At 38.5% G+C, this 25,026-nt stretch overlaps 1 protein-coding gene across 1 annotated transcript in view; it reads right to left on the bottom strand.

Annotated features, from left to right (window-relative positions):
• Positions 1 to 25,026, bottom strand: part of LOC127631765 (unconventional myosin-XVIIIa-like) — a 161,964-nt gene that overhangs the window by 19,823 nt on the left and 117,115 nt on the right. The window contains exons 29-37 of the mRNA XM_052110072.1: positions 19,968 to 20,091; positions 19,630 to 19,830; positions 18,639 to 18,749; positions 17,013 to 17,117; positions 16,158 to 16,304; positions 15,854 to 15,967; positions 11,473 to 11,589; positions 8,713 to 8,796; positions 3,593 to 3,730 (exon numbers count right to left, since the gene is read on the bottom strand). Coding sequence (XP_051966032.1) covers positions 3,593 to 3,730; positions 8,713 to 8,796; positions 11,473 to 11,589; positions 15,854 to 15,967; positions 16,158 to 16,304; positions 17,013 to 17,117; positions 18,639 to 18,749; positions 19,630 to 19,830; positions 19,968 to 20,091 — 1,141 coding nt within the window. The remainder of the gene's footprint in view (positions 1 to 3,592; positions 3,731 to 8,712; positions 8,797 to 11,472; positions 11,590 to 15,853; positions 15,968 to 16,157; positions 16,305 to 17,012; positions 17,118 to 18,638; positions 18,750 to 19,629; positions 19,831 to 19,967; positions 20,092 to 25,026) is intronic.

The raw sequence follows: 25,026 nt of genomic DNA, 5'->3' as shown, positions 1-25,026 counted from the left end.
CTGGTACTGAAATATGCAAGATTGTCAATCTATCCATATGGTGTGAAACAACTTTTCTGTGATTTTTCACACCGTTGGCTGGCTGTGCTGGCATCAAAACCACAGAAATGAGGAAAACACAGATTCTATGGATATTTACAGCTTTGCAAGGACATGGATTAAACAAGCTCCCCCTCGAGATCACATTAACTACATTTACATCCAAGGATTTTTTGCGAAAAAAGTTTTAGTGCATCAAAATAAAGCTGATGGAAACACAAATTATCGCTAAAATGCGTTATCGCTTTTCTCGACAAAAAGTGTCGACATAATATTTTTCCGTTTAACTCTACGCATAAACTCTATTTCGATACTTCAAATGTCGCAAAAAAATGGTTTGGAAAAACTTTTTGTCGAGAAAATTGGAATTAATGCAAAAATGTAGTATCACATGACAGAATTTGCCCCAATCATTAGCCTGAGTTAATCATGACTACTTTATGCATCGTTGAAAGACAATTTATTGTATATGATTATGAATTGATCTTAACGGCATATAGATCCGATGCTGCAAACATGACACTTCCAGGCGTGCCAACACAAATATTCGAATCATGCACATCGACAAGTACATGGAGAACAAATTAATGGCCACTGTATGTGACTAATTTAATCGCGGTAGCCATCCGTTTATTTATTAGAGTTGCTTTTACACACCATTCAACGTAATAGACTGCAGTCATGGAATAAGCCCATAATACAAAAAACATATAATTTCTGTGCATTAAGATGTTTAAAATTAAAAATTAATACCCAATACTTGGAGAAAAGCATCAGTAATATTCTATAAAATTATTGTTTACCTTTACCTATCAAATGAATAAAAGCATTAAATTAAAAAAATAAATTAACAACACATTTTTTTTTAGACCTATAATTGCCTTTTCTGTCCACAAACTTAAATTAGCTTCACCCTGTTCTGTAGACAAAAAAAGTTGGCTGAATGACATTCTCAGAATGTGCTACACTTTTCTCAAGACTATAAACTATCAGATCTATTTGTCCAATGCGGAGATCACTTCCAGAAAATTATCTTTTGATCATTTTAAAAATATTTAAATATTCTTTACCTTGGAATGCATTTGCTGAGCTTCTTCAGAAAATGTAAATTGTATTATGATAAAATTTATTTTAGATGACAATCAAGTTCAGTTGCTCATTAAAGGTTGCGGGACATAATGCAGTTGTGATGCTTTAGATTAGATGATTGTTCAAAATAGCCTATTGAATATTAGGAATGCATCATATGTAAACCCCAAATAAGTAATAATAACATTTTCAAAGATTTTGCTGTGGGTGCAGTAGTTGCATGTAATTTGTACAGAATGGCCATTGTAATTCAGCAGGTGAGCTCATGGAACACCCATCAGAGATGAATGATGAAAAGCGCTGGCTGTGGGGAAATGTCACGTCAGGAGAAAAAAACACACCAAATCAATCTAAACAAAAACACTGAAATAAAGTGCATTAGACAAAACATTAGGTTACCCATGTAACCCCGGTTCTTTGATAACATGAGGGAGGTATCTCACTATGGGTAACTCCTTGGGCGTGGCCAATCCTGGAAGCATCATTAACACCCAGTCTGCCAGTTCTCAATGTTAGCCATAGCCAACTCCGTATTGCAGATATGCTTGTGCCTCACTGTGTTATTGTTGATTTGTGTGTATATATATTTTTATACATCGGCAGATGGACTGAATGGAATGAATGTGCCAATGATGGCTCTGTGACATCCAGTCTATAACAATGAGACTGTTGTGATATGGGTCTACCTCAGTAAAGCGCATACAAGAGTGATGAACTGATAAACATGTAGTTCATTAACAGACTTTGCAGTTGAAAATGTCAATAATTAAGCTGTTTTTAGCAAAAGGAGCTTTAATTCTATATTTTCAACTGACTCATAACACGTTCAGGACCACGGACAGATCCCATTATGAAACCAGTGGTTTTGCCACCCTGTCCAAATGTCTTGTGCCCCATATAAACCTGCAAACAAGCAGGTGTTGACCCATTGTATTCGCATCAATTCCCACATGACAAGCCGATATGGCAGCGAGATAAACCTTGACGGTAGAAAAGGCCCTGCCTTTATCTAAAAGTTCCAGCAGAAAACACAAAACGTCAGCCATTGAACATAAAATGGGACAATGTATCTGTGTGCACACCACTGCACAAACACCGGCCATTTCCGATCATACACAGAGTGCGTTGAAGCAGCTCTCGTGCTCTGAATTGTTTAAATCACCCTGGGGGTAAACCCATGATGAGTCACAGGCCTGGCCCAGAGAGCTACTCGGTCTAGGGTGGGGTGAAATATTTCCCCCTGCACTTGAGACAAGAGATAACAGTGGAGGAAGCACGTAGTGCTTTTGGCTAAGGATGCGCTAGAGCATCCACACCCATTGGAGCACCGTATCTCGCCAGAGAGAACAAAGGGCAATGAGCGTATTTGTGAGATGCGAAGAGATCTACGGCAGCTCGCTCGTATCTCTCCCACAGCTGACGCACCTCCTGAGGGTGAAGTCTCCATTCTCTGTAAAGAGGATTCTCCCTGGACAGGAATTCATCGGTCTTGGATCTTCAATGCTAGAAACACTTTCAGTAACTCCATATAGTTTACATGTGTGTTCTGTAGTGTGGCGGGCCAAAGCCCATTCACTATTCTGCCTTCGACACACAGCGCCCCAACTTGTGAGTGACGGGTCTGTCGTCACCACTTTTTTTCAGAGAGAGACCGCCCCCAAAGGGGTTCCCCCTTTAAGAAAAGCAGAGATTCTCCAGTGATGGCGTGAGCATCCCCTCTGACGTCACTCTTACTCTTAAGTGACGGCAAGAACACAAGTGCTGTGCTGCAATCCAATGCTGAAACTCTCACATTCGCAGTAGTCCCAAAAGAATAACTGACATCACTGAGGCCATCAGACCCAATAGGCATAGACACAACTAGAATGAGACTTTTTTCCTTTCTGAAAAAGGGACAAACAACCACAAATCTGGATATTGATCGGATTTCAATCTGAGACCTGATCGGTCTGTCAACTGACAGATTGAGTGTTACTGGTGCTTCCAGAACTGGCCACACCAGAGGCATTACCCATAGTGGGATACCAAAAGAATGTTAAAAAGAGAACACTTTTAATTACGCAATCTGTGTACAACGAAAAAAACAGATGACCTGCTGCCTCCAGCAACACAAAATATAATCAGATATTAAATTAAATACATTTTCAATCTAAAAAGGGTACTGAGAGTGTCAATTCATAAAAAATAAAAAAAAGAGTAGGAAACTGAAATAATCTACTTTCAGTTTGTACTGTAATGATTTTTAATGTATTTTTTTTTTGTATAGAACTGTGGATTTTGGCTAGTGCAATAGTCAGAGGTCTATAAAGAGAACTGGGCATGATGCAGTAGAGGGAGAGGTCTGGTGGGTGTGTGGATTAATTTGACTCTTATCTGACTCTTTAATGCCAGTGCACAGACCTTTTGACACTTCTAGCACACTGCCTGCTCAGCCCACATACATACACGAATCCTGCCAACTCACCTCGAAGCGTTTGACCTGTGTCTTCTCAAACTCCAGCTTGGTCTCAATCTCACAGATCTTGGCCTCCTGCCGGCTGACCAGAGACTTGTCCACCATGGAGTGCTCTTGGAACTCTAGCTGACTCTGCAAGGCTGTGAGCTGCCAAACACACAGACACGAGTTGGAATTCCACGGTGCAATTAAAAAATGTAAGACCAGCAGAAAATTATAGACTACCGCCATGTCCACACTAATTCATTTAAGTTTAAACCCCTTCTTCTCATTTTTGGTTGGAGGAAAACACCACTCCAGTGTGGATGAAATGTGTAAAGGCAGAATGAAAATGAAATGAATGATTTTGCAAATGAAAATGGATTAGTTTATCAAGTCAAGTCAAGTGGAATTTATTGTCGTTTCAACCATATACAGTTAGTACAGTACACAGCAAAACGAGACAACGTTCCTCCAGGACCATAGTGCTACATAAAAACAACAAAGGACCAACACAGGACCACATGAGACTACACAACAAAATAAAATACCTATATAAAAACCTATATATACCTATATAAAGTGCACGTGCAAACGTGCAAAAAGTATGGGACAGTACAACAAATTTCTGACAATGAACAGGACAATAGACAAAGTGCAGCGCTGACCAGTACACAGTAGTGCAAAAAGATGACAGTTTCTAAAAAAAAAAAAAAAAAACGTAAACATAACATACTATGAGATAGTGTTCTATGCACATAGCAGTTATTGGGGTAGCAGACAGTTATAAAGTGACAGTAATTAAAGTGCAACTCAGGACACGTGTGTGTGTGTCAAACCAGTCTCTGAAAAGTCTGGCCGTGAGGGCCCGAATGCTTCGGTACCTCTTGCCAGACGGCAGGAGGGTGAAGAGGTTGTGTGAGGGGTGTGTGGGGTCATCCACAATGCTGGTTGCTTTGCGGATACAGTGTTTTTTGTAAATGTCTTTGATGGAGGGAAGAGAGACCCCAATGATCTTCTCAGCTGTCCTCACTATCCTCTGCAGGGCTTTGCGGTCCGAAACGGTGCAACTCCCAAACCAGGCAGTGTTGCAGCTGCTCAGGATGCTCTCAATAGCCCCTCTATAGAATGTAGTGAGGATGGTGGGTGGGAGATGTGCTTTCCTCAGCCTTCAAAGAAAGTAGAGACGTTGCTGGGCTTTCTTGGTGATAGAGCTGGTGTTGAGGGACCAGGTGAGGTTCTCCGCCAGGTGAACACCAAGGAATTTGGTGCTCTTGACGATCTCCACAGAGGAGCCGTCGATGTTCAGCGGAGTGTGTTCACCTTGTGCTCTCCTAAAGTCAACAACCATCTCTTTAATTTTGTCCACATTCAGAGACAGATTGTTGGCTCTACACCAGTCTGTTAGCCGCTGCACCTCCTCTCTGTATGCTGACTCGTCGTTCTTGCTGATGAGACCCACCACTGTCGTGTCATCGGCGAACTTGACGATGTGGTTCGAGCTGTGCATTGCTGCACAATCGTGAGTCAGCAGAGTGAACAGCAGTGGACTGAGCACACAGCCCTGGGGGGCCCCAGTGCTCAGTGTGGTGGTGGTGGAGATGCTGTTCCCGATCCGGACTGACTGAGGTCTCCCAGTCAGGAAGTCCAGGATCCAGTTGCAGAGGGAGGTGTCCAGGCCCAGCAGGTTCAGCTTTCCAATCAGGTGCTGGGGAATGATTGTGTTGAATGCTGAGCTGAAATCTATGAACAGCATTCGAACGTATGAGTCCTTATTGTCTAGGTGGGTGAGGGCCAGATGGAGGGTTGTGGCGATGGCATCGTCCGTTGAACGGTTTGAAGGATATGCAAACTGCAGTGGGTCTAGTGAGGGGGGCAGCTGGCTCTTTATGTGCCTCATGACGAGCCTCTCGAAGCACTTCATGATGATGGGTGTAAGTGCGACGGGACGGTAGTCGTTGAGGCAGGGCACTGAAGACTTCTTTGGCATGGGGATGACGGTGGTGGCCTTGAAGCACGTTGGAACGACGGCGCTGCTCAGAGAGATGTTGAAGATGTCGGTAAGAACATCTGCTAGCTGGTCTGCACATCCTTGGAGCACTCTGCCAGGAATGTTGTCTGGTCCAGCAGTCAATGGACCAGTCAATAAAACATTAAAAAAATTCTTGTTGCACTTTAATCTGTCTTGAATACTACTAGACTGATGCTAGTGAAACTTTGTAATATGGCACTTTTCATACCACTGTCTCCTTAAGTTGATTCACTTGTAATGTATTCCTCTTTTTTAAGTCACTTTGGATAAAAGCATCTGCCAAATGAGTAAATGTAAATGTAAAAGTATTGTGGACGTAGCCTAATACACACCATTATATAGACCAGGGGTTTTCAAACTCTTTGATTCCAAGGACCACCAAGGGACCCTCTTCCAAAAAACTAAAAGGGCAGTGATATATTTTCATGTATAAAGATCAGTTTATATTGTGTAAGAAAAATGTTTTGATATTGTTAAATAAGAATTATGAGGGGAGCCTGGGTATCTCAGTGAGTATTGACGCTGACTACCACCCCTGGAGTTGCGAGTTCGAATCCAGGGTGTGCTGAGTGACTCCAGCCAGGTCTCCTAAGTAACCAAATTGACCCAGTTGCTAGGGAGGGTACAGTCACATGAGGTAACCTCATCGTAGTCGCGATTAGTGGTCCTCGATCTCATTGGGGCAAGTGGTAAGCTATGTGTGGGTACTGTGGATGAAAACACCTCATTGATGAGAGAGTTCAACAGAGAATGGCCAGACCGGTTCAAACTGACAAAGTCTATGGTAACTCAGATAATCGATCTGTAATTTGTGGTGAGAAGAATATCATCTCAGAATGTTATTCTTAGATATGGGTTGATGCTGTTTTGGTGGCACGAGGGGGACCTACACAATATTAGGCAGGTGGTTTTAATGTTGTGACTGATCAGTGTATACTATTATATGCAATAGACTAATATATGCGATATTCTAGAAGGGTGCTTCCAGTGAACACAGCATACAAAACATGCAAAAATATAATTCATCTGATTTGTGGTCAAAGGTATGCGCAATAGGCTATATGACAATTGCTACAAATGCAATTCTTCCGATCATATGTTCGGAGTCCTTTGTTTTTAACTCAAAATAAAACTTTTCATTTTGCCAAGTACTTAGTGCATTGTCAAAAAATAGGTATTTTGGGGTAGTAATTTCTGCAAAAATAACTAAATTGAAATATATACCATTACCATGATATAAAATGACTTACACCTTGATATAAAATATGGTCATACTGCCCTACCCTACACAGTAACAAAGAGGAAACAACAGTAATTTGTATTTTATGGAAATACTAACTTGAATGCCTAAATATAAATGTGTTATTTGAAGAGCTATGACTCGAAGAGACAAAGCCCCTTAACACCACAGGGTGACTTTACTGACGTCGTTTATCAGCCTTTAATCCAGTTCTGGCGCTAGACATCAACAGCAAAGTCCAATCCCATCCAGACCAGAATACAGATTCAGACACTCAATTACACAGGATTCAAATCCATTATTCAAAAAACCCATCTCTATGCCTCTGAATTTCTCTTTTCCATGAAACATAAAGCCTCAGTTATTTTAATGAGGTAAAATATTCTGTGCTGAGAATAATGACTGCCACGGTATTCACTAGTGGACAGATATAATTGTTCCTATTAAACAAATCTGTTCCCTACAGTGTAGAACAATAATTTGGAATGGATGTATAGTCAACAATTTGGGGCAGAGACCATGTACGTAAAAATGCTTGAAGATTTTGAACTACAGTGAATAAATTAATGAGCACCTTCCTTATCAACCCTTAAAATATCCTCATAAAAAGAGTCAACTGCTGAGAGGGGCAGAGTTTGATATTTCGAATGGAGGGGGGCAGGAAATCCTCAGATCCTCCATTTCATGCACATCCAGTGTAGAGTAACCTTTAATGAAAAAGTCTTGTCCCATAACCGCTGCATCTCTGCAACGCATGCTGGAATAAATTAATTGTCAGCCGTTTGCCGTCATACAGATCCCTCTCTGTACCCTGGCCAGTAATAAAAATTAAAAGAGCCTATAAAGAGTAAACTGCTGAGAGGGGCAGAGACTGGTAATTTTTTTGTATTCCCTTTTCTCCCCAATTTGGAATGACCCATTCCCACTACCTAGTAGGTCCTCGTGGTGGCGTGGTTACTCACCTCAATCCAGGTGGCGGAGGACAAGTCTCAGTTGCCTCCATTTCTTAGACAGTCAATCCGTGCATTTTATCATGTGGCTCGCTGTGCATGACACCGCGGAGACTCACAGCATGTGGAGGCTCATGCTACTCTCCTCAATCCACGAACAACTTACCACGCGCCCTATTTAGAGAGAGAACCAATAATTTGCAACCACGAGGTGGTTACCCCAAGTGACTATACCCTCTCTAGTAACTGGGACAATTTGGTTGCTTGGGAGATCTGGCTGAAGTCACTCAGCATGCCCAGGATTCGAACTTGCGACTCCAGGGGTGGTAGTCAGCGTCAATACTCACTGAGCTACCTGCACTAGTCTGATCATATTTAAATTCTGGTCTTGATCTCATTCAAGAGTTCAATGCTGAGAAGACAGAGTCTGTTTGTGTTCTTCGTGAAAAAGTAAAATGCTCAAAAGGTCAGACTCTGATCTTGATCTCAAGGAAGTCAAATGCTAAGAGTAGCCAAGTCTTATCTTATGAAACAGTTAAATGCAGAGGCGGAATCTGATTTCAATCTCATGAAAAGCATTTGTTAAGAGAGGAGTCTTATTATCTCAAAATTGTCACTGTGCAGTGCAACTGGGAGACACAAATCTCTAATGTCCTCACCCTATCTTACTTTAAGCAGAAATGAGACAATAAAGGAGCTGAGTTCTACTTAATTGTTGGATAATTAATTGTCGTTTAAGTACAAAAAACTACTAAATATACCAGCAGGATAACAGGAGCAATTAGTAAACACTGATCCTTGCCTAAGTTTAACTACACTTTATTTATTCAATCCACTTTTCTCAGGCTGTACTGAGAAAATGAAGAGCCAGTGCTGACTTCAACAGCACTGGCTCTGTTGAAGCCAGATCTCTACGGAGCGAACTTACCTTCTCCTGCACATCCTGTTTCTCCTTCATGGTCTCCTCCAGCTGAGCCTGTAGGTCACTGATCTGGGCCAAGTTCTGTGAGGACTGCAGAAGAAAACACACCAGAAGGGTCAGAGTCTGTCTTCCACAAGCATCATTCTGAAATTTAAATCTGGCTGAAATTACTCAAACAATACAACAATATCAAAAAACCAGATATATTCTAAATAATATTCTACAATGTTGCTTTCCCTAGCAAAAAGTACCAAAAAGGATCATTGTACCATTTGGACATGGTATTATGCTTGTTGGACATGTATCATGGTAGACAGTACCATGGTATTCTTTGACGTAGCTTGGAGTTCAATATAAATATCATGGTACATAGTATGGTAATTCTTCAACCATAATAGACACTAACTGACCACTTTATATGGAACACCTGTACACCTACTTTTTCATGCGATTATCTAATCAGCCAAGAAGACTGACAGAAAGGCTATGGTAACTTAGATACCAACTCTGTACAATTGTAGTGACCAGAATAGCATCTCAGAAAACACAACACGTCGAACTTTGAGGCAGATGGGCTATAACAGCAGAAGACCACGTCAGGTTCCACTTCTGTCAGCCAATAACAGAAAGCTGAGGCTGAAATGGGCCTACAATCTGTGCATCTCAGCAGAAATCTAGGTTCATCAGACCAGGCTGTTTTTCCCGTCTTTAACTGTCCAGTTTTTGTGAGCCTGTGAACACCAAATGTGTATCAGATAAAAACAATTCACCATTCTGATGGTTGATGAGAACATTAACTGAACCCCAGACCAGCTTCTGCATGATTTTATGCAATGTACTGCCACCACATAATTGGCTAATTAGATAAACGTATGGGACCCACTTTATATTAGGTAGCCTTAACTACTATGTACTTAACCATTTGATACAAGGTACTTACTATGTACATACATGTTGTTGCATTGTAATTACATTTGTAGTTACACTGCTAACTTAACCCCTAACCTCATCCTTACCCCAAAACCTAATTCTAACCCCTTATCCTAACCCTAACCTTACTCCTAAACCTACCTGCACCTCAACCTAAGTAGCAGCAAATGTGGGAATTTTGCAGAACGACATGTAGTAACACAGTAAATACATAGTCTTATATGTATTTAATGTTAGTACATAGTAGTTAAGGCCACCTAATATAAAGTGTGACCATTGCGTGAAGTAGGTGTACAGGTGTTCCAAATAAAGTGGTCACTGAGTGTTTATACTGTATATATATGGCATTGGTATTACCATCTGATACCATCACTGTACCATAGTTCCACCCAAGTATTTTTTTTAAATATATTTGAAAGACATTTTGGGATATATGGAGAGTTAACTCTAAAGAAACTTGATTTCATTGGGACAATTTATAAAAGAAAGGTTTCACATACGATTTACATGCACATTTGCTCTGCTCGTGTTTCATTAATAAGGTAAACTGTGTGCAAGCGTATGCATTTTCTGTATATTATTCGGATGACATTCTATATTCACCACAATTTTCGGTACACCATTCAACGTCTTCCATTTCATCTTCTAAAAATTTGAATATCCTGTAATTCAACTTACGTGACAATGGTGTGCAAATATGTGCACATTTTCTGTATGAATTAAATATTGGGATGACATTGTATTTTCACAACAACTTCCATTGAATTGTTTTTAAATGTGTTCATCCTGTAATTCAAAGCCTCAAATCATGTGACGACAGCATAGTATCCTACATTTTATGGCTGCATACAGTCCTGTATACAAAAAAACGGCATGCAGCCTACAGCGAATACTGTAGAAGTGGACGATATGCACTATGATGGCATATTATTTCAGTGATATATCTTTTGGCACATGGCAAACCATTTAGCCATTGACAGACAAGCAATCTGATGGTCTGTTAATGGAAAAACGGCAGCAATAAATGGCATGTTAAAAGAAGCGTGAATGAAATGGAGCAAAGAGAGAGGAGACTGTGAGATAGTCTGAATGCATCAAGTATGAATGTGACTGATGTAAAGCATTTGAAAACCTGCGCGGTGCTCCTGTAAAAGTAGCATAGAGCTGGTGAAGTAAACCCATGGGAATCGCACTGTTCCGCTAGAGAGGATTTGTTTACATAGGGTCTGTGGAGACACATCACTCAACTCTACATCGCTGCTGTAACAATGCTGTGTTTAAAACACTCATAATAGCAATCAACCCACACAATGAAATAAATGGCAATCACTCTAATGACACTTTGTGAGCCGCATGTGCAACCAATCAAAAGAGAAAAACACAAAGTGGTCCAGGTTTTATTTGTACACATTTGACACTGAGAATTTGATTTGCATGATGGAAGCATGTTGCTCAGAAAAAGCAATGAATAATACTGTGAAATGTCAGATATGTGTAAATAATGTAATGAATGTATGTGTAACATCAGTTAATTATTTATGAATTAACATGAACTAATTAACATCAGTATACTTATAAAATAATTTACCAAAATTAATAAAGCTATTAAAAATGTTTATTCTAAGTGTTGCAAACACTCTCACTTTCGAAAAAAATCTATGCACATGTAAGCTTTCAAAAAAATAAGATAAAGCTGTATATCTGTGAGGTGTCTTATTCTTGAAATGAGGATGGTGCAGAGGCTGTGTATATTTTGTACTGTGTTTGTGATTGTTTACAGACGTGGGAGAGTCTCTGTACAGCACTGTGACAAGCCTGATCGCTGGAGAGAGTTACCTGGGCAACAGCGGCTTTGTGTTTCTTCATGAGTTCGTTCATGTCCTCCTGGTCCTCCTCCATACGAGACTGCAGGTCATTCTTCTCCCTTTGCAAACGACTCAGCTGCTCCTCAAGCTGCATGAGAGAACCAAACAGCAGCATTAAATCACATGAACATGCATATTGAAATAAAGTAAATCTGTACAAGAAATAAAAATAGTCTTTAATGGAAATATGTGTTCAGTCAACATGCTTTTTGCAGTATATTGTACAGCCTTAATCTGATTTATTTGAATGAAATAATAAAACAACATAAAATCTTGCAGGAACTTGATTTTATCGTGGCCATTTTTAAAAGGGGCCGTTACATCGCAACCTTACATAAAAAGAGTCATGTGGTTTGAGGAGAGGGATTAAAATAAGAGGCATTAGTCAGAAAGGAAAGTAATTTCAGAGGTGGAGCAAGTTATTATTTTCAATGAAATATTACAAAGACAAACATTATTTTATTATTTAATAACAATTAATAGGAACATTAATTAATAGGAATGTCAGGAACATGCATTTAGAAGGTAAATAATGATTTACGTTAAGTATGCTGTATATTTCATATTCAATTAGAATGAATTCAAATTTTTTTGCTATTGTTAATGATACATACAGCAGAATGTTGCAGGATATTGGTGGGGCATAGAGGAATGGGATCAAGACATGATGCCAGACTTGTACCTCTCATATTAGCACCCGTTTGATATATTTGAACCATGTGCAGCTAAACATTTGGCCACTGCTCTGAATTCAGCTTTCATTTTTAGCTTAAAACAAAACCCAACCCCTTTTATTCCCAAGAGAGATCATTTTCTTGTCACCATTTTACTAAACAGTAGCTGCTCGATTGTATAAATCCATCAGAACACAGAACACAGTGCAGTTCTTCACAATTAAAGCTCTCCCAATTAGAGACTAACACTTCACTGCCTGCTCTGTCACACAGTATCAGAGGTCTAATTCCATTCAATAATAATTACTTCAACAATTCACTTCGCTAATCTATGAGGAGTAACTTTGAAATGTAGTAATAAAAGCAATAAATGTAGACATCAAATATTACTAATTAGTTTGTAAGCATAAAAGCAGGAAATGAAATACATTTTGAACAAATATGATCACAGAGGTAATTTGGTTTTTCCCATGTGGAAAACAGGCACACTTAATGGGTCCACACCCATTCATTTTCAGTCAAGAGAGACACTTTAATTGCTGCAAATTGGCATTTCACAATGATCTGTTTATTGATTCTTTCTTAGACTGAATTTGTTTCGCCGTCTGCTCTTCTAGCAGCTCAAATCCCCATGTGTAAAAAATGAGTCACAAACAGAAACAAGATTTTCAAAGACTGACAAAAAAAAATCTTTAAAATACAATTACCACAGCCAGACATCAAAGAAAGGAAAGAGAACAATTTAAAGTTTTCCCCTCAGAACTTTCAATCTATCATCTCTGAGTAATGAAGCAAGACCACATTGTCTTAAAGAGCTGTAAAAACAACATATTTTACACTCTTAATCAGAACACAGTAATATCAAAGGGGATATTTGCAACTTTTTTACCATTTACTTTTTCCCTTCAAATTTGTAAAACATTTTTGTTTAGTTTTACGTGACCATATTCCATTCTCTCTTTGAAACGTAAAATTAATATGACTGTTATTGCTACGGTGCTGTTATTGATATGCGCCGGCGTATCCTGCTGGATTTTTTCGTAATTACAGAGGAAACATCTTAAAATACTCTGTCATTTTGGGGCATACAGATAAATGTAAGGCATCATTAGAGATTATAAAGGTCTACTTTTATTTGTGTACCCTCACAATAACAACAAAACCTTGTGCTTTTGTAAAATAAAGAAAATAAAAAGGGTGAGCTTACAGCAGTCTCCGTGTTCACAAGCATATTTCTGAAACACGTCACAAAAATGAACTGAAACTCCACGAATACTTATCACACAAACATGAAACATATGTCTAAAGAAAGCTTAAAATGAAACAATTCAAATTTAAAACAAATATTCTCCTGCAATGCAATCTGTATGAAACAAAGTGATGTACAGTTTCTCCTGGCTCAGCTAATTATCCCTAATGTGATCACACCACAGGCAGAGGGCGCTATTCATATGGTAATGTGCTGAGACTATCTGCACTATAAATTGTTCTTTTAAATTGTAAAAAAAGTTCACAATATCAATGTTTTAACTGTATTTTGGATCAAATAAAGTTAGTCTTGGTGAGCAGAAGATACTTAAACTTTTAAAAGGTAGTGTAGGTCTAAAATTAAGGAAAGTCTTTATGTAAAGAAAATATATAGTCAGATTACTTCTTTTAACTTAAAACTTGATTTTGATCATCAAGTCTTTCTGTCACATTCCTCATTGATAGGCCCTGGGGAGGGGTCTTTGTCTCCTCAAGTGTGAATTACAATCAATACTTATGATCATTCACGCCTCCTCGCATATGACCTTTCTAATACTAAAAGTGTCTTACAAAAGTTAAATTACTATATTGTTTTGTATGAATGAGTGATCAGGATGGGTTTCACATAATTTTGTAGCAAAATCTCTACACTACAAGATCTAGTTCTCAAAAGTCTTGTGGACAAATGTTTAGTATGTGTTATATTACCTTATTTCAATTACTTATTTAAAAAAAACACACATAAATGTTATTTTCTCAAAAATACAAACTTGTACACACACATGTTGCTCACATATTATTGTAGCCCAGTTTGTGCTGAATACAGTGTTATCAGACATTAGCCATTAATGTGTTTTTAAGCAACTGAAAAAAGCACAAATCTCAAGGCATGGCAAAACTTCTCCAGGGCCCAAAACACCCTCAGACCCCAGAGGGTTAACGTGACATCTAAAAACTGACGCTCCTGCATGAGGTGTTGTAGTATGCCAAGACATCTGTCTAGCATTTGTTTACTTAAGAAAACTTCTAAAAATCAGCGCAGACAGATGCAAAAACACATTTGGTTTAAGCGACATCTAAAGAAGATAACAAAATCATTGAATTTACACACAGTGGTGATTACATTTCTGCCAGGGTGGGTGGATTGGGGAGAAAGGTTTGCATCGCAGGTGTTAAGAGTATGTCTATATAGTACAATTTTATATTTCAAAAGAGTAAAAAAATATATAAACTTGAAAAAAAAACAAATTCCACTGATATAGATCTGTAAAGTCCTGCACCTTTAAACACTCTCTGGCAGGTCACTGTTTCAAACCTGTGTCACCTTCTAATCCTCTAGTGGAAATCCTTGATCTCTCAGGGGGGACGAGAGACAGATCCTTTAGCTAATCAGAGGAGATAATGACCAGACCATTTATCATGGTCCTGCTAATCAATATGACAATATACAGAAAAGATTAGGATTAGCTATACCCAAAACAAATGTGACAAAAAACACCAATTCACCAGAACAATGCATCGGCATGGCTGCAGCTTTCAAGAAAATTAAAACATTCACTGCAAGCTTCTAGTCAGTGTCTCCTGCTCCAGAGAGCTGAGCAAATATAATAAGCAGCAACAACAATATGGAGGCAGTTTCAGGGAAACGGCATCTGCAAAATTTGGCTGCCTCCATCTCTCCTGATATTTCTTCATAACAAGCTACAGGGAGGACACAATTACCCAATTGTCCCAATGATTAAATAATAATGAACCAATGACAGAATTATTAAAGAGTAATGTATTTCACAGTGATACATCCTGTTCATATTAGTTCCCAGATCGGAAACGTGCCATTATGGACGGAAATAATTTCCCTGCGGTAAATGATTGAAATGACATCCTGGCTGCCACTGAAGGTGGATGAAGACAGGTGGTGTGGTGTGTGTTTGTGAGATGATCTTGCACTGAATCTTAAGTAAAAGAAGCAAAAAATACAGCCTCTGATCCTCTTTCAAAGACAGACAGGGTAATATGCATTATGCCTGTGCAAACGTTTTTGAGTCTTTCGAATGCAACTTGTAAATATATATTGTATGTACAAAAAAAATGGGTTTCTCTTAAATGCTGTGGCAAAAATACACATTCACATGACTAAATTTGGTCAGTCCATTTGACTTCTGAATATCACCTTTTACAAATCATATGCTTTAAACTGAACATTCTGTCATCATCTACCAATCCACATGATGCTCAAAACTTGGAAAATGAGTTAAAGCTGCTCTTTCTATGACATTCCATGAAAACGCATGGTGACTTTGCTTGGTTTATTAAGAAATTCTCACCCTTGCAGGCTAAACAAATACTGTACCACTAGACTAACATGTCTCTGTTCAAAAAATAGATAAATAAAAAATATGCATGAGACCCCTGGCTAGGGTTTACATTTACCGCCTGCTTGGATTTGGAGATGTCATCCATTTGGACATGAAGGTCTTCAATCTCCACTTCCATAGACTTTCTGGCTTTGACTGCAGCTGCACATGTGAACTCAGACTCCTCAAGCTGTGAAGCACACACATACAATAAATTAAGCACTTTTACAAACAATTTGTGAGGTTTAATTTTTAATACTGGACATGACGTATGATGTTGTGGCAGGGCGGAGGCCGGGCCGGGTCGTGATTCTGCATCTGCCCTGCCACAGATGTCTTTAACAGCAGACCCCAGGGAAGCTGAGGAACAGAGATCAGACCTGGTTTTTGAGCTGCGTGATCTCTCTCTTGCTTGGAGCGTTGTTCTTCAGGTGATCCAACATTATCTGAGCATCAGCCAGCAAGGCCTTTGTGCGCTTCAGGTCTTTCCTCAAACGCTTCTCTGTCTCCACATCACTGTGGCTCACCTGAAATACACCAAACACAGTGATGCTTTGTGTACTTTTTAAAATACCCTACACATTCAAAAACTTAACTGGAGACACTACAGGCATAAATGATGATTTCGGTTGAATTTAATAATTGTCACTTTCAAAAAAGATCCAAACCCCACTATCCAAAAATGTTTATAGGATTGTATATAACAGTCGGCAGGTAAATTAGAATACAGCATTTCGCCATACCCATTTTCTAAGTGAAATTTTGCTCATATAGGAAATGTAATTGAGGTAAAGACCCCATATTTTTAGATTTTGCTTCTTAAATGATATTGACACAAATTATGTTTTTTATTATTATTATTATTATTGTTTCACTTTAGCACTTTATGGAGCAATTTTTCTTTTAAATGGTGCAATTTTTATTTGCATGCAATAATGTATATTGTTATGAAAAATTACAGTTTTAAACAACTTTTGTTTAAACATACAAATGTGTGCATGCTGTATTTAATGAGCAAAATTCCTAAGTTACATATTTTAACATTTGAAACAGTATTAAAGATACAATATTTGCTATATGTGTTTTCATATAGAAAAGTTCCTTTTGCTAAAAGGAAAAATTGTAACCTATTAGTAGTTGTAACGTTCCTTAAGAAAAAGCAAATATAGCTGTACTTGGCCTACAGTATGACAGATAAGGCTCAGCATGTGTGTGTGTGGGGTTGAGTGCTGTACCTGCTCCTGAGCACTCATCAGCTTAGCTTCCAGATCTCTCCTCTCCCGCAAGACCTTCTGCTTGTCTTCATACTCCTCCTCCAGCTGCATCTCCATTTGCTTGAGCTACACACACACACACACACACACACACACACACACACACACGCACACACACGCACGCACACGCACGCACACACACGCACGCACACGCACGCACGCACACGCACGCACGACCATCATAAAAAAACAACATGGAGGACTTTGAGATGTGGGTCTGCTCAGAAGAGTCAATCCAATTATATAGCATCATTTCACACACATAAACACATTCCTGAAATGTGTCTTTAGATGCTTCTAAGCATCTTCAAGTGTCAATCTAGAGAGTTGGTCATGAGAAGGAGGGTAATTATGGGATGCACTGTACTGGCAGCTTGATTGGTTTAGTGGAGAGGAGGGAAAGGTGAACCATACGTGATGAAAATAAAATAGCAGCCCCATGAATTATATATACATCAAAACAAAACTCAATGAGTTCAACTTATCTGCACCTCCACGGCAAAGACACTCCACAAATGCCCAGCCGCCTTCTCCAACAAGAGCTTAATGCTCTGAACAGTGCCGAATAAGATTTTTTTTTTCAACACATGGCCTAATATGTCTTGTTTATTTATGTTGTATGATAGTTAAAACGAGCTCTGCATAAAAACCCAACATATTTTCAACAGAATATTTGCACTTCTAAAACTGAACTTAAGCATTCTGTGGACGCTTAATCGGTGTTCGAGTTAGCAGGTGATCTACAACAATAAAAGAAAAGGCCTTATGTTCACTTTGCACATGTGAAACATAGAACATAAAGTAATGAATCATACATGAATACCCAGAAACTCTAACTTGCCCTAAGGTTTTAAAAAGAAAAACAACAACAAACAAAAATCGGGTAATATTTATTTGAAAGTTAACTTTTTTGACTACTTTATATTACATATCTCTAATTAATGACCAATAAAATCAATCATGTACTACAGAAATTAATTGTATGTGTATTTATAAGCAGCTTGTACACAGTGGCAGCTGGTCAGAACAATCATTATCAGAAGTTACCATTCAAGCCAATCAGCTTTCAGTATCATGTTTACACTTCACCAAGCCTGTTTATTGTTGACGCAACAAGTGAAGAGAAACTTTCAAAATATGCCAAAGATGGAATAAAATGCATTGGAAGATCTAAAAGCATGTGAAAAATTCAATGAACTAATGGAGGATGGAGTTCATCTGCACATACTGTGTGAGGTGAGTAGATGTTACTGTACATGGAATGGGGCCCTCCATTCATTTATAAATGTTTGCATTGGTCGAAGTCTTTAACTGGTGCTGCGTTATTAGTTCTGTTAGTTTGTTGTACTGACAAGTGTTGAGTTGGTGATCGAAATGTTTATAACACAACAATAGTTATCACGACTATTTTATATATTATATTTAGACCCACAGCAATCTTTTATTGGTTTCATCTTTCAATCCTGATTTATATATTTGCCTCCCCAGAAATGTATCATTTATCGCCACTGCTCGTACACATACCCCCACCCCCACAATGCAAAGCTAACATACCAAAGGTTGTTAGCTCAGTTAAAGGTGTCATACCTTCTTACTGCAGGACTGTCTGATTTCCTCCACCTCGTCATCTTTACTCTCGATTTCTTTCGAATGTGTCTGTCTCAGTCTCTCCATCTCCATCTCCAGACGCAGCTTGGCCTGCAGGTCACAACATCAGCACTTAAATGCATGCAAATTCACACCTTCTGCACATATCCATGCAATGAAATATAGTGAAATACACATTATGTGCATACAAATGAATGTGCAAAATGGTCGCAGACCAATAAAATGCTTCATAATAATTGTTAATGTATGCAGACGGTGAATACTGAGTTTCTTCATACTGACACATAAGCCGAATCTACAAGCATTAGCAAATTATACATGATAGGTGAAAATTGTATGCATGGTCAATGGACATTATTTCAAGAAATAATACATTAAACCTCAACCAGCTGAATACAATGTATGCCTAACAATGTATTTCTCATAAGTGTACAGCTGGTTGGAATGTGGCGTGTTATCTGTGGGTTTACTAAGCTTTACTTTGGAACAATATTTGATATAAAAATGAGCTCAATCTAAAGAAGACCTCCCTTTGGGGATGTTCAGGGATGTACATAATTGGAAAAATGCTTCAAAAATAAAATATATACTATTCTTTTGTTCTGAACCTGTGGCCTAGCCAAGGGTGGGCAGACCCAAATTAGACCCTAGAATATTACAGATTATAATTTGACTTATAGAGAAAGTGGTAATTTATAAAATATTTATCATTAAAAATAGTAATAATTTCTAAAAGTGTGAAAGAACTGTTTGTTGGTAACAGTTCTGTTTAGGAAAATGTGGTTAAAAAGAAAATTGGCCCATCCATTTTTATTGAGGCCCACCCAAAAGTAATTTCCTGGCTACACACTTGTTCTGAACTATATTGTATGCCCTCATTGAGGCAGTTTTTGTAGGTGTAGGGATTGTATAAAAACAGCTGAAAGTTCTCACCATGATAGAAATACAAACGTGTGTGTGTGTGTATCACCTGCTCCAACATCTGAATGGTGCCCGCCTGCTCATCAAGCTCTTCTTCCTGATCTTTGACCTTTGCCTCAAGGTCTCGAAGCTGCTTTTTAACCTTGGCCAGTGAGGCCTCGTCCTTTGACTCCTGCGAGTTCAGATCCTGAAGCTCCACCTCCATCTGCTCCAGCTTTAGATTGACAGCACATATCTCCAGATCCTTATCCTGAGAGAGCAGAGGAAAACTTGTTTAGAACAACACTGCTTGGGTTCAGCACACACAGATACATGTACGTCAGAGCTGGGAAAAGCCTGTGAGCAAGAGATATCAAAGTGAAGGATGATATAAGAGAGATGGCTGACCTCCAGTTGTTGTCGGAGGCTGAACACTTCCCCGGTTAGCATATCTTTCTCTCTGCTCAGTTTCTCCCGTAGACTCCTCTCTCTCTGCACCTCCTCCTGAGCCAGGGTCTGCTCTGAGTCAAACCTGCACACATGAAACACCCAGTCAACAACCTCATTCTCAGGAGAGAAGAAACTCTGATCAGTTCACGGTGTAAAACTGCAAAGTTTCACTGTTATCAGATGGTCAATACACAGAGCACTATGTACCGCAGTGTGAAATGTACTGAATCTAACCTTTCACCAAAAGCTGATCTCTAATCTCTAGCCCTATAAAGGTTTTTGTGTCCCGGGGGATTCAAACATTTAAGAGGCTAGAGAGAGGAGCAATGTGTGAGAAAAGGGTCCCTGCAAATACAGAGGACGTGAGAATTTGTTATAAAGTCTGGCATCAACTCGCAGTCTTTCTCTACGTAAAAGTAAAATTGTTAGGCAGCAATTGTTTTTAAAGTTTTTTTTTTTTTTTTTTTTGGAGAAGGCAGGCAAGCCCCAATCTTTCAATGTTATTTTCATGATTTCTACATGCTATAAAATGTTAAAATAAAGCATTATTTTAGAGAGGAAATTGTAATTTATTATCTGGGCCCTAATGTGTTGGAAAACAGCAATTAATATATTTTAAGAGGTACCTTTATATGCTTGCCCTTTCTAGGATGATGATCAAGAGATGCAAGTAATCAATAAACATATGTTCACTTTAGCATTTTTAATGGTCTATTTTCATACCAACTGCGAACCAAACATTAACCGTTCCCCAGACTACCTGTTCATTAGATTCGCCAGTGGACATCCTGGTTTGGAAAATCATTTACACACCAACCAAACAAACTGAACTCTGATATTAAATGGACTCGACTCTGAACCCAAAGCTCTAGTGTGAAAGCATCCCAAGATGAAAAAGCAGTGGACTATAGCCATTTGCAACAATCTTCTTAAGTTAAGAACAACTTAAACTAAAGTTTAAATTAGGGTTTATTAAAAAGTATTAATCACCATACCAAACCATTAAAATATGACCTACCTGCTTTTTCTAAAATAGCCAAGCATAGTACGTGCTTGTCAGTAGAGGCATTTATTACTAATAAAGAATTCTGATTGGGTTAACATGTAAGTGGGCGACAATGTGCAGGGAGGGTGAGCTGTGACGCTTAGGAGCAAATCAGTTCTTTTCCTTTATATTCTAATTCGTTTTTCTTTCTTTTCCCCCTACTCACTCTCTCTCTCTCAATTTCAATTTAAAGTACTTTATTAGCATGATTGTGTTTACATACAAAACATGAATACACAAAACAGATAATGACAAGACAAATAATAATAATAAAACAGTAACAAATAACAATAAAATAGAATTAAAATAAGGTGCCAGGTAATGAATAAAATAAAACTATAATAACAATATACACTATACAATCTAAAATAAAATAAGTATTTAACAAGACATTATGAACATATAAAAATACTGTGAATGAAGTACATTAAGGCAGCAATTGGTTTCTGAGGGTGTGCACTTAAAATTGCTGCAAGTGATGCATGATTGTCCTCCCCAGTAACACCTGCATCTGATCTGTTTCTGCTGAACTAGAAAACCGTGGCATGAGGTTTGAGAGTTTGTCAAAGTATATCTCTCACCACTGTCAATTTCTCACAATGAAGGAGAAAGTGTATCTCTGTCTGGACCTCACCAGTGTCACAGTGAGCACAGACTCGTTCTTCCTTTGGAAGCCATGTTTGTCTGTGTCTCCCTATTTCTTTGGCCAGACTGTGATCACCGAGTCTGTATGTGGTGAGGATCTGTTTGTGAGGATCACAAACCTCACATATGTACAGAGCAATAGACATAATAATACTATAAACGATTTTACACCAAATTGTTACAGGAATGTCTATTTGGGTAAATTTGCCCTTAATAGCATTGAATGCTCTTCTAGCTTTCTCTTTTAGTGCATTCACTGACAGACCAAAACCCCCTAAAGCACTCATTTTAAGATCGAGTCATAGTATAGGGTGTGTTCTATTGCAGTGTTCCACAGAGTGAATATGTATCAGGTTTCCTGTAAACTGGCTTTTTCCTGGGAGATAATAATTTATCAGTAGGTCCAGGTGCTGCTGTAGCCCCTGTGCAGTAGCTGACATCATTTAGATTCAAATTATTTTGCATGTTTTTTTGGTCAGGGTGAGATTTTCTGGAGAAATTTCTCTGAATACGTTTTCAAAATAGCTTTTCCATAATTCTCCGTTTTGTATGGCTATGTTGTTTATTCAGACTGTTCCATTTTCCCAGAACTGATTATCATTAATTGACTCTTCCAGGGGGTGGTGGTGGCATAGTGGGCTAAAGCACATAACTGTTAATCAGAAGGTCGCTGGTTCGAACCCCGCAGCCACCACCATTGTGTCCTTGAGCAAGGCACTTAACTCCAGGTTGCTCTGGGGGGATTGTCCCTGTAATAAGTGCACTGTAAGTCGCTTTGGATAAAAGCGTCTGCCAAATGCATAAATGTAAATGTAAATGACTCTTCATTAAGAGTGTGGTTTAGATGTTGTTGCTTTTTGTGGCATATTGTATTTTATAATCCCTGAGTGCTTCACAATAATTTTGTCTTGTTTCTGCTTTGTGTGGCTCTCTGTGTTTTTGAGAAAAATCTGAATCTAAAGCTGAATTTCTCTCTCTCCGAGGCCTTGTTATGATCCCGTAAATTAGTTTTATGCAGCTCGGCATGTTAATCCGAGCCCTACAGTGAGCCTCCATGCACCCCTCCCCTCGGCTAAATCAAATTATTTACTCTGCAGCTGGCCGATCATTTAGAGTGGACTTTCACACATTTCCAGCACAGTGACAGGCACAGCCTCCCGGTCTCCGCCTGTATACTCAAAGGTCTAGAGAGGCTTAGCTGCTGCACCTTCATGCATTAACCACCACCGCTCCTTTGCTCGCAGCCCACCCCTCAGGGAAATTATAATCACAGTCACACAGATTAATTTTGAGCTATCTCTTCCCTGGCAGAGGAGAAGGTTGGTAGTTCTAGGATTTGTTGGTACTGGTTTAACTTTGAGATATTCCCATCAAAACTGGCACAGTCAGGATGCTGATTACTAAGGCACCCTAACAAGACTTGAACAAGTTTCTAACATCAAGTTTTGTCTTCAGCTTTCCTCACTGAATATGAAAATGCTGTGAAGAGTCAATATTACAGCCAATAAGAACATATTTGAGCATAAACGTACAGTTATGAAGTGCAGAGTTTTGAACCAAGAAGATTTTAAATTGTGGGCGGGGCTTCCCAGTGTGTGGTAACATAAGCAGAAGCCAAACAATTGACAGTTGTAGCTGGTTAGTTTAACGTGTTTCAAGAGCCCTGAGTTCTGTTCAGTTCCTCTGTCCTCCATCTAGCCGTTTTTTAACACAAAAACATGACCTGTGTGAACGCCCCCTTACATGTTTGTCTGAAGCTTTTCATCTACAAATACTCACTGTTTTTTGCGTGCAAAATAAATATGTGTTTTGCATTTTACTCACTGACACCCTATAAATGAGATATGACACATTACCAGTGTCAGAAATTAACTTTTGCATTAAGGTGATAGTTCAACCAAAATTGAAAATTCACATTCTTTCGATGTACAGAAGATTTTAGGAATAATATTTCTGCTCTATAGGTCCATTCAATGAGAGTTAAAGGTGAACAGTACTTTGAAAGTCCAAAAAGCCCAAGGCAGCATAAAGGCAGCATAAAAGTAATCCATACGACTCCAGTGATTAAAACCGTATCTTCAGAAATGATATGATAGGTATGGGTGAGAAACAGATCAATATTTAAGTTGATTTTTTTTTTACTATATATCTACTTTCACACAGCCCTCATATGCATGTTCAATAAGAGTTCTTCTTCTGTTTTTATGCCAATTTGCATTCTTCGTGCATATCACCACCTATTGGGAAAAAAAAAAAAAACAGAAGAAGAACTCGGTCCTCTCATAAACGCACATACAAGGGCAGTTGAAAGTGTAGATTTAAAGTAAAAACATGACTTAAATATTGATTCGTTTCTCACCCACACCTATCATATCGCTTCAGAATACATGGATTTTACCACTGTCGTCTGGATTACTTTTATGCTGCTTTTATTTGTTTTTTGGACCTTTAAAGATCTGGCCACCATTCACTTGCATTGAATGGTCCAACAGAGCTGAGATATTCTTTGTTTGAGTTCAGCAGAAGAAAGAAAGTCACACACACCTGGGACGGCATGAGGGTAAGTATTGTAAATGATGAGAGTTAACTATCCCTTTAAGTGGCAATATTTGCCCCCTTTTTTTAGGGGCATCTTTTACCTTTTTTGCTAACCTTTTAAAACAAACTGTGTCTCGTCCATTTATGTGAATTACATGAATTTAATGAATTAATTCAAACAAACGTTCAAGATCGAGAGTAGAATTACAACAATATCGATATAATATGTATAATATGAATAACTAGGACTATAATAGAATATTAAGAAGAACAGATTAAAAAAAAAAATATATATATATATATATATATATATATATATATATATATATATATATATATATATATATATATATATATATATATATATATATATCTATCAAGAGGGCTTTTTTTTGCCCCCAAAATATTTAATTTCTGAGGCATTTTTGTCATTATGGTGCCATTTTTGATGCAAGCCTTAATTTCTGACGTGCACAGGCACAGAGGGTAGCACATTTGCCCCTGATATATGAGAGCTGTCGGCTCAAACTGACCCAGGTCTAACCTAGGTTATATCTCGATGTTGTTCCCTCAACTTCCCTGTCTATCTCTACCAAGCTATAAAAAAAGGCTAAATAGCCAAAGAAATGAAAACCCCAATTTCATATCAAGCAAATAATTAGGAAAAAAAGGATCTAATTGGCAAGCCACTTCAGCTAAAAAGGTTAGAACACAAGTAAAAGTATTGGTTAGTGTTACCACAAAGTGCAACTGATTATTGCTTAGCATTATCGGGCCAGAAATTCCATA

Source organism: Xyrauchen texanus, chromosome 38 (assembly GCF_025860055.1).
Source record: "Xyrauchen texanus isolate HMW12.3.18 chromosome 38, RBS_HiC_50CHRs, whole genome shotgun sequence".
NCBI lineage: Eukaryota > Metazoa > Chordata > Actinopteri > Cypriniformes > Catostomidae > Xyrauchen > Xyrauchen texanus.
Note: the sequence above shows the minus strand (reverse complement) of the source record. Positions and strands in the feature narration are given on the sequence as shown.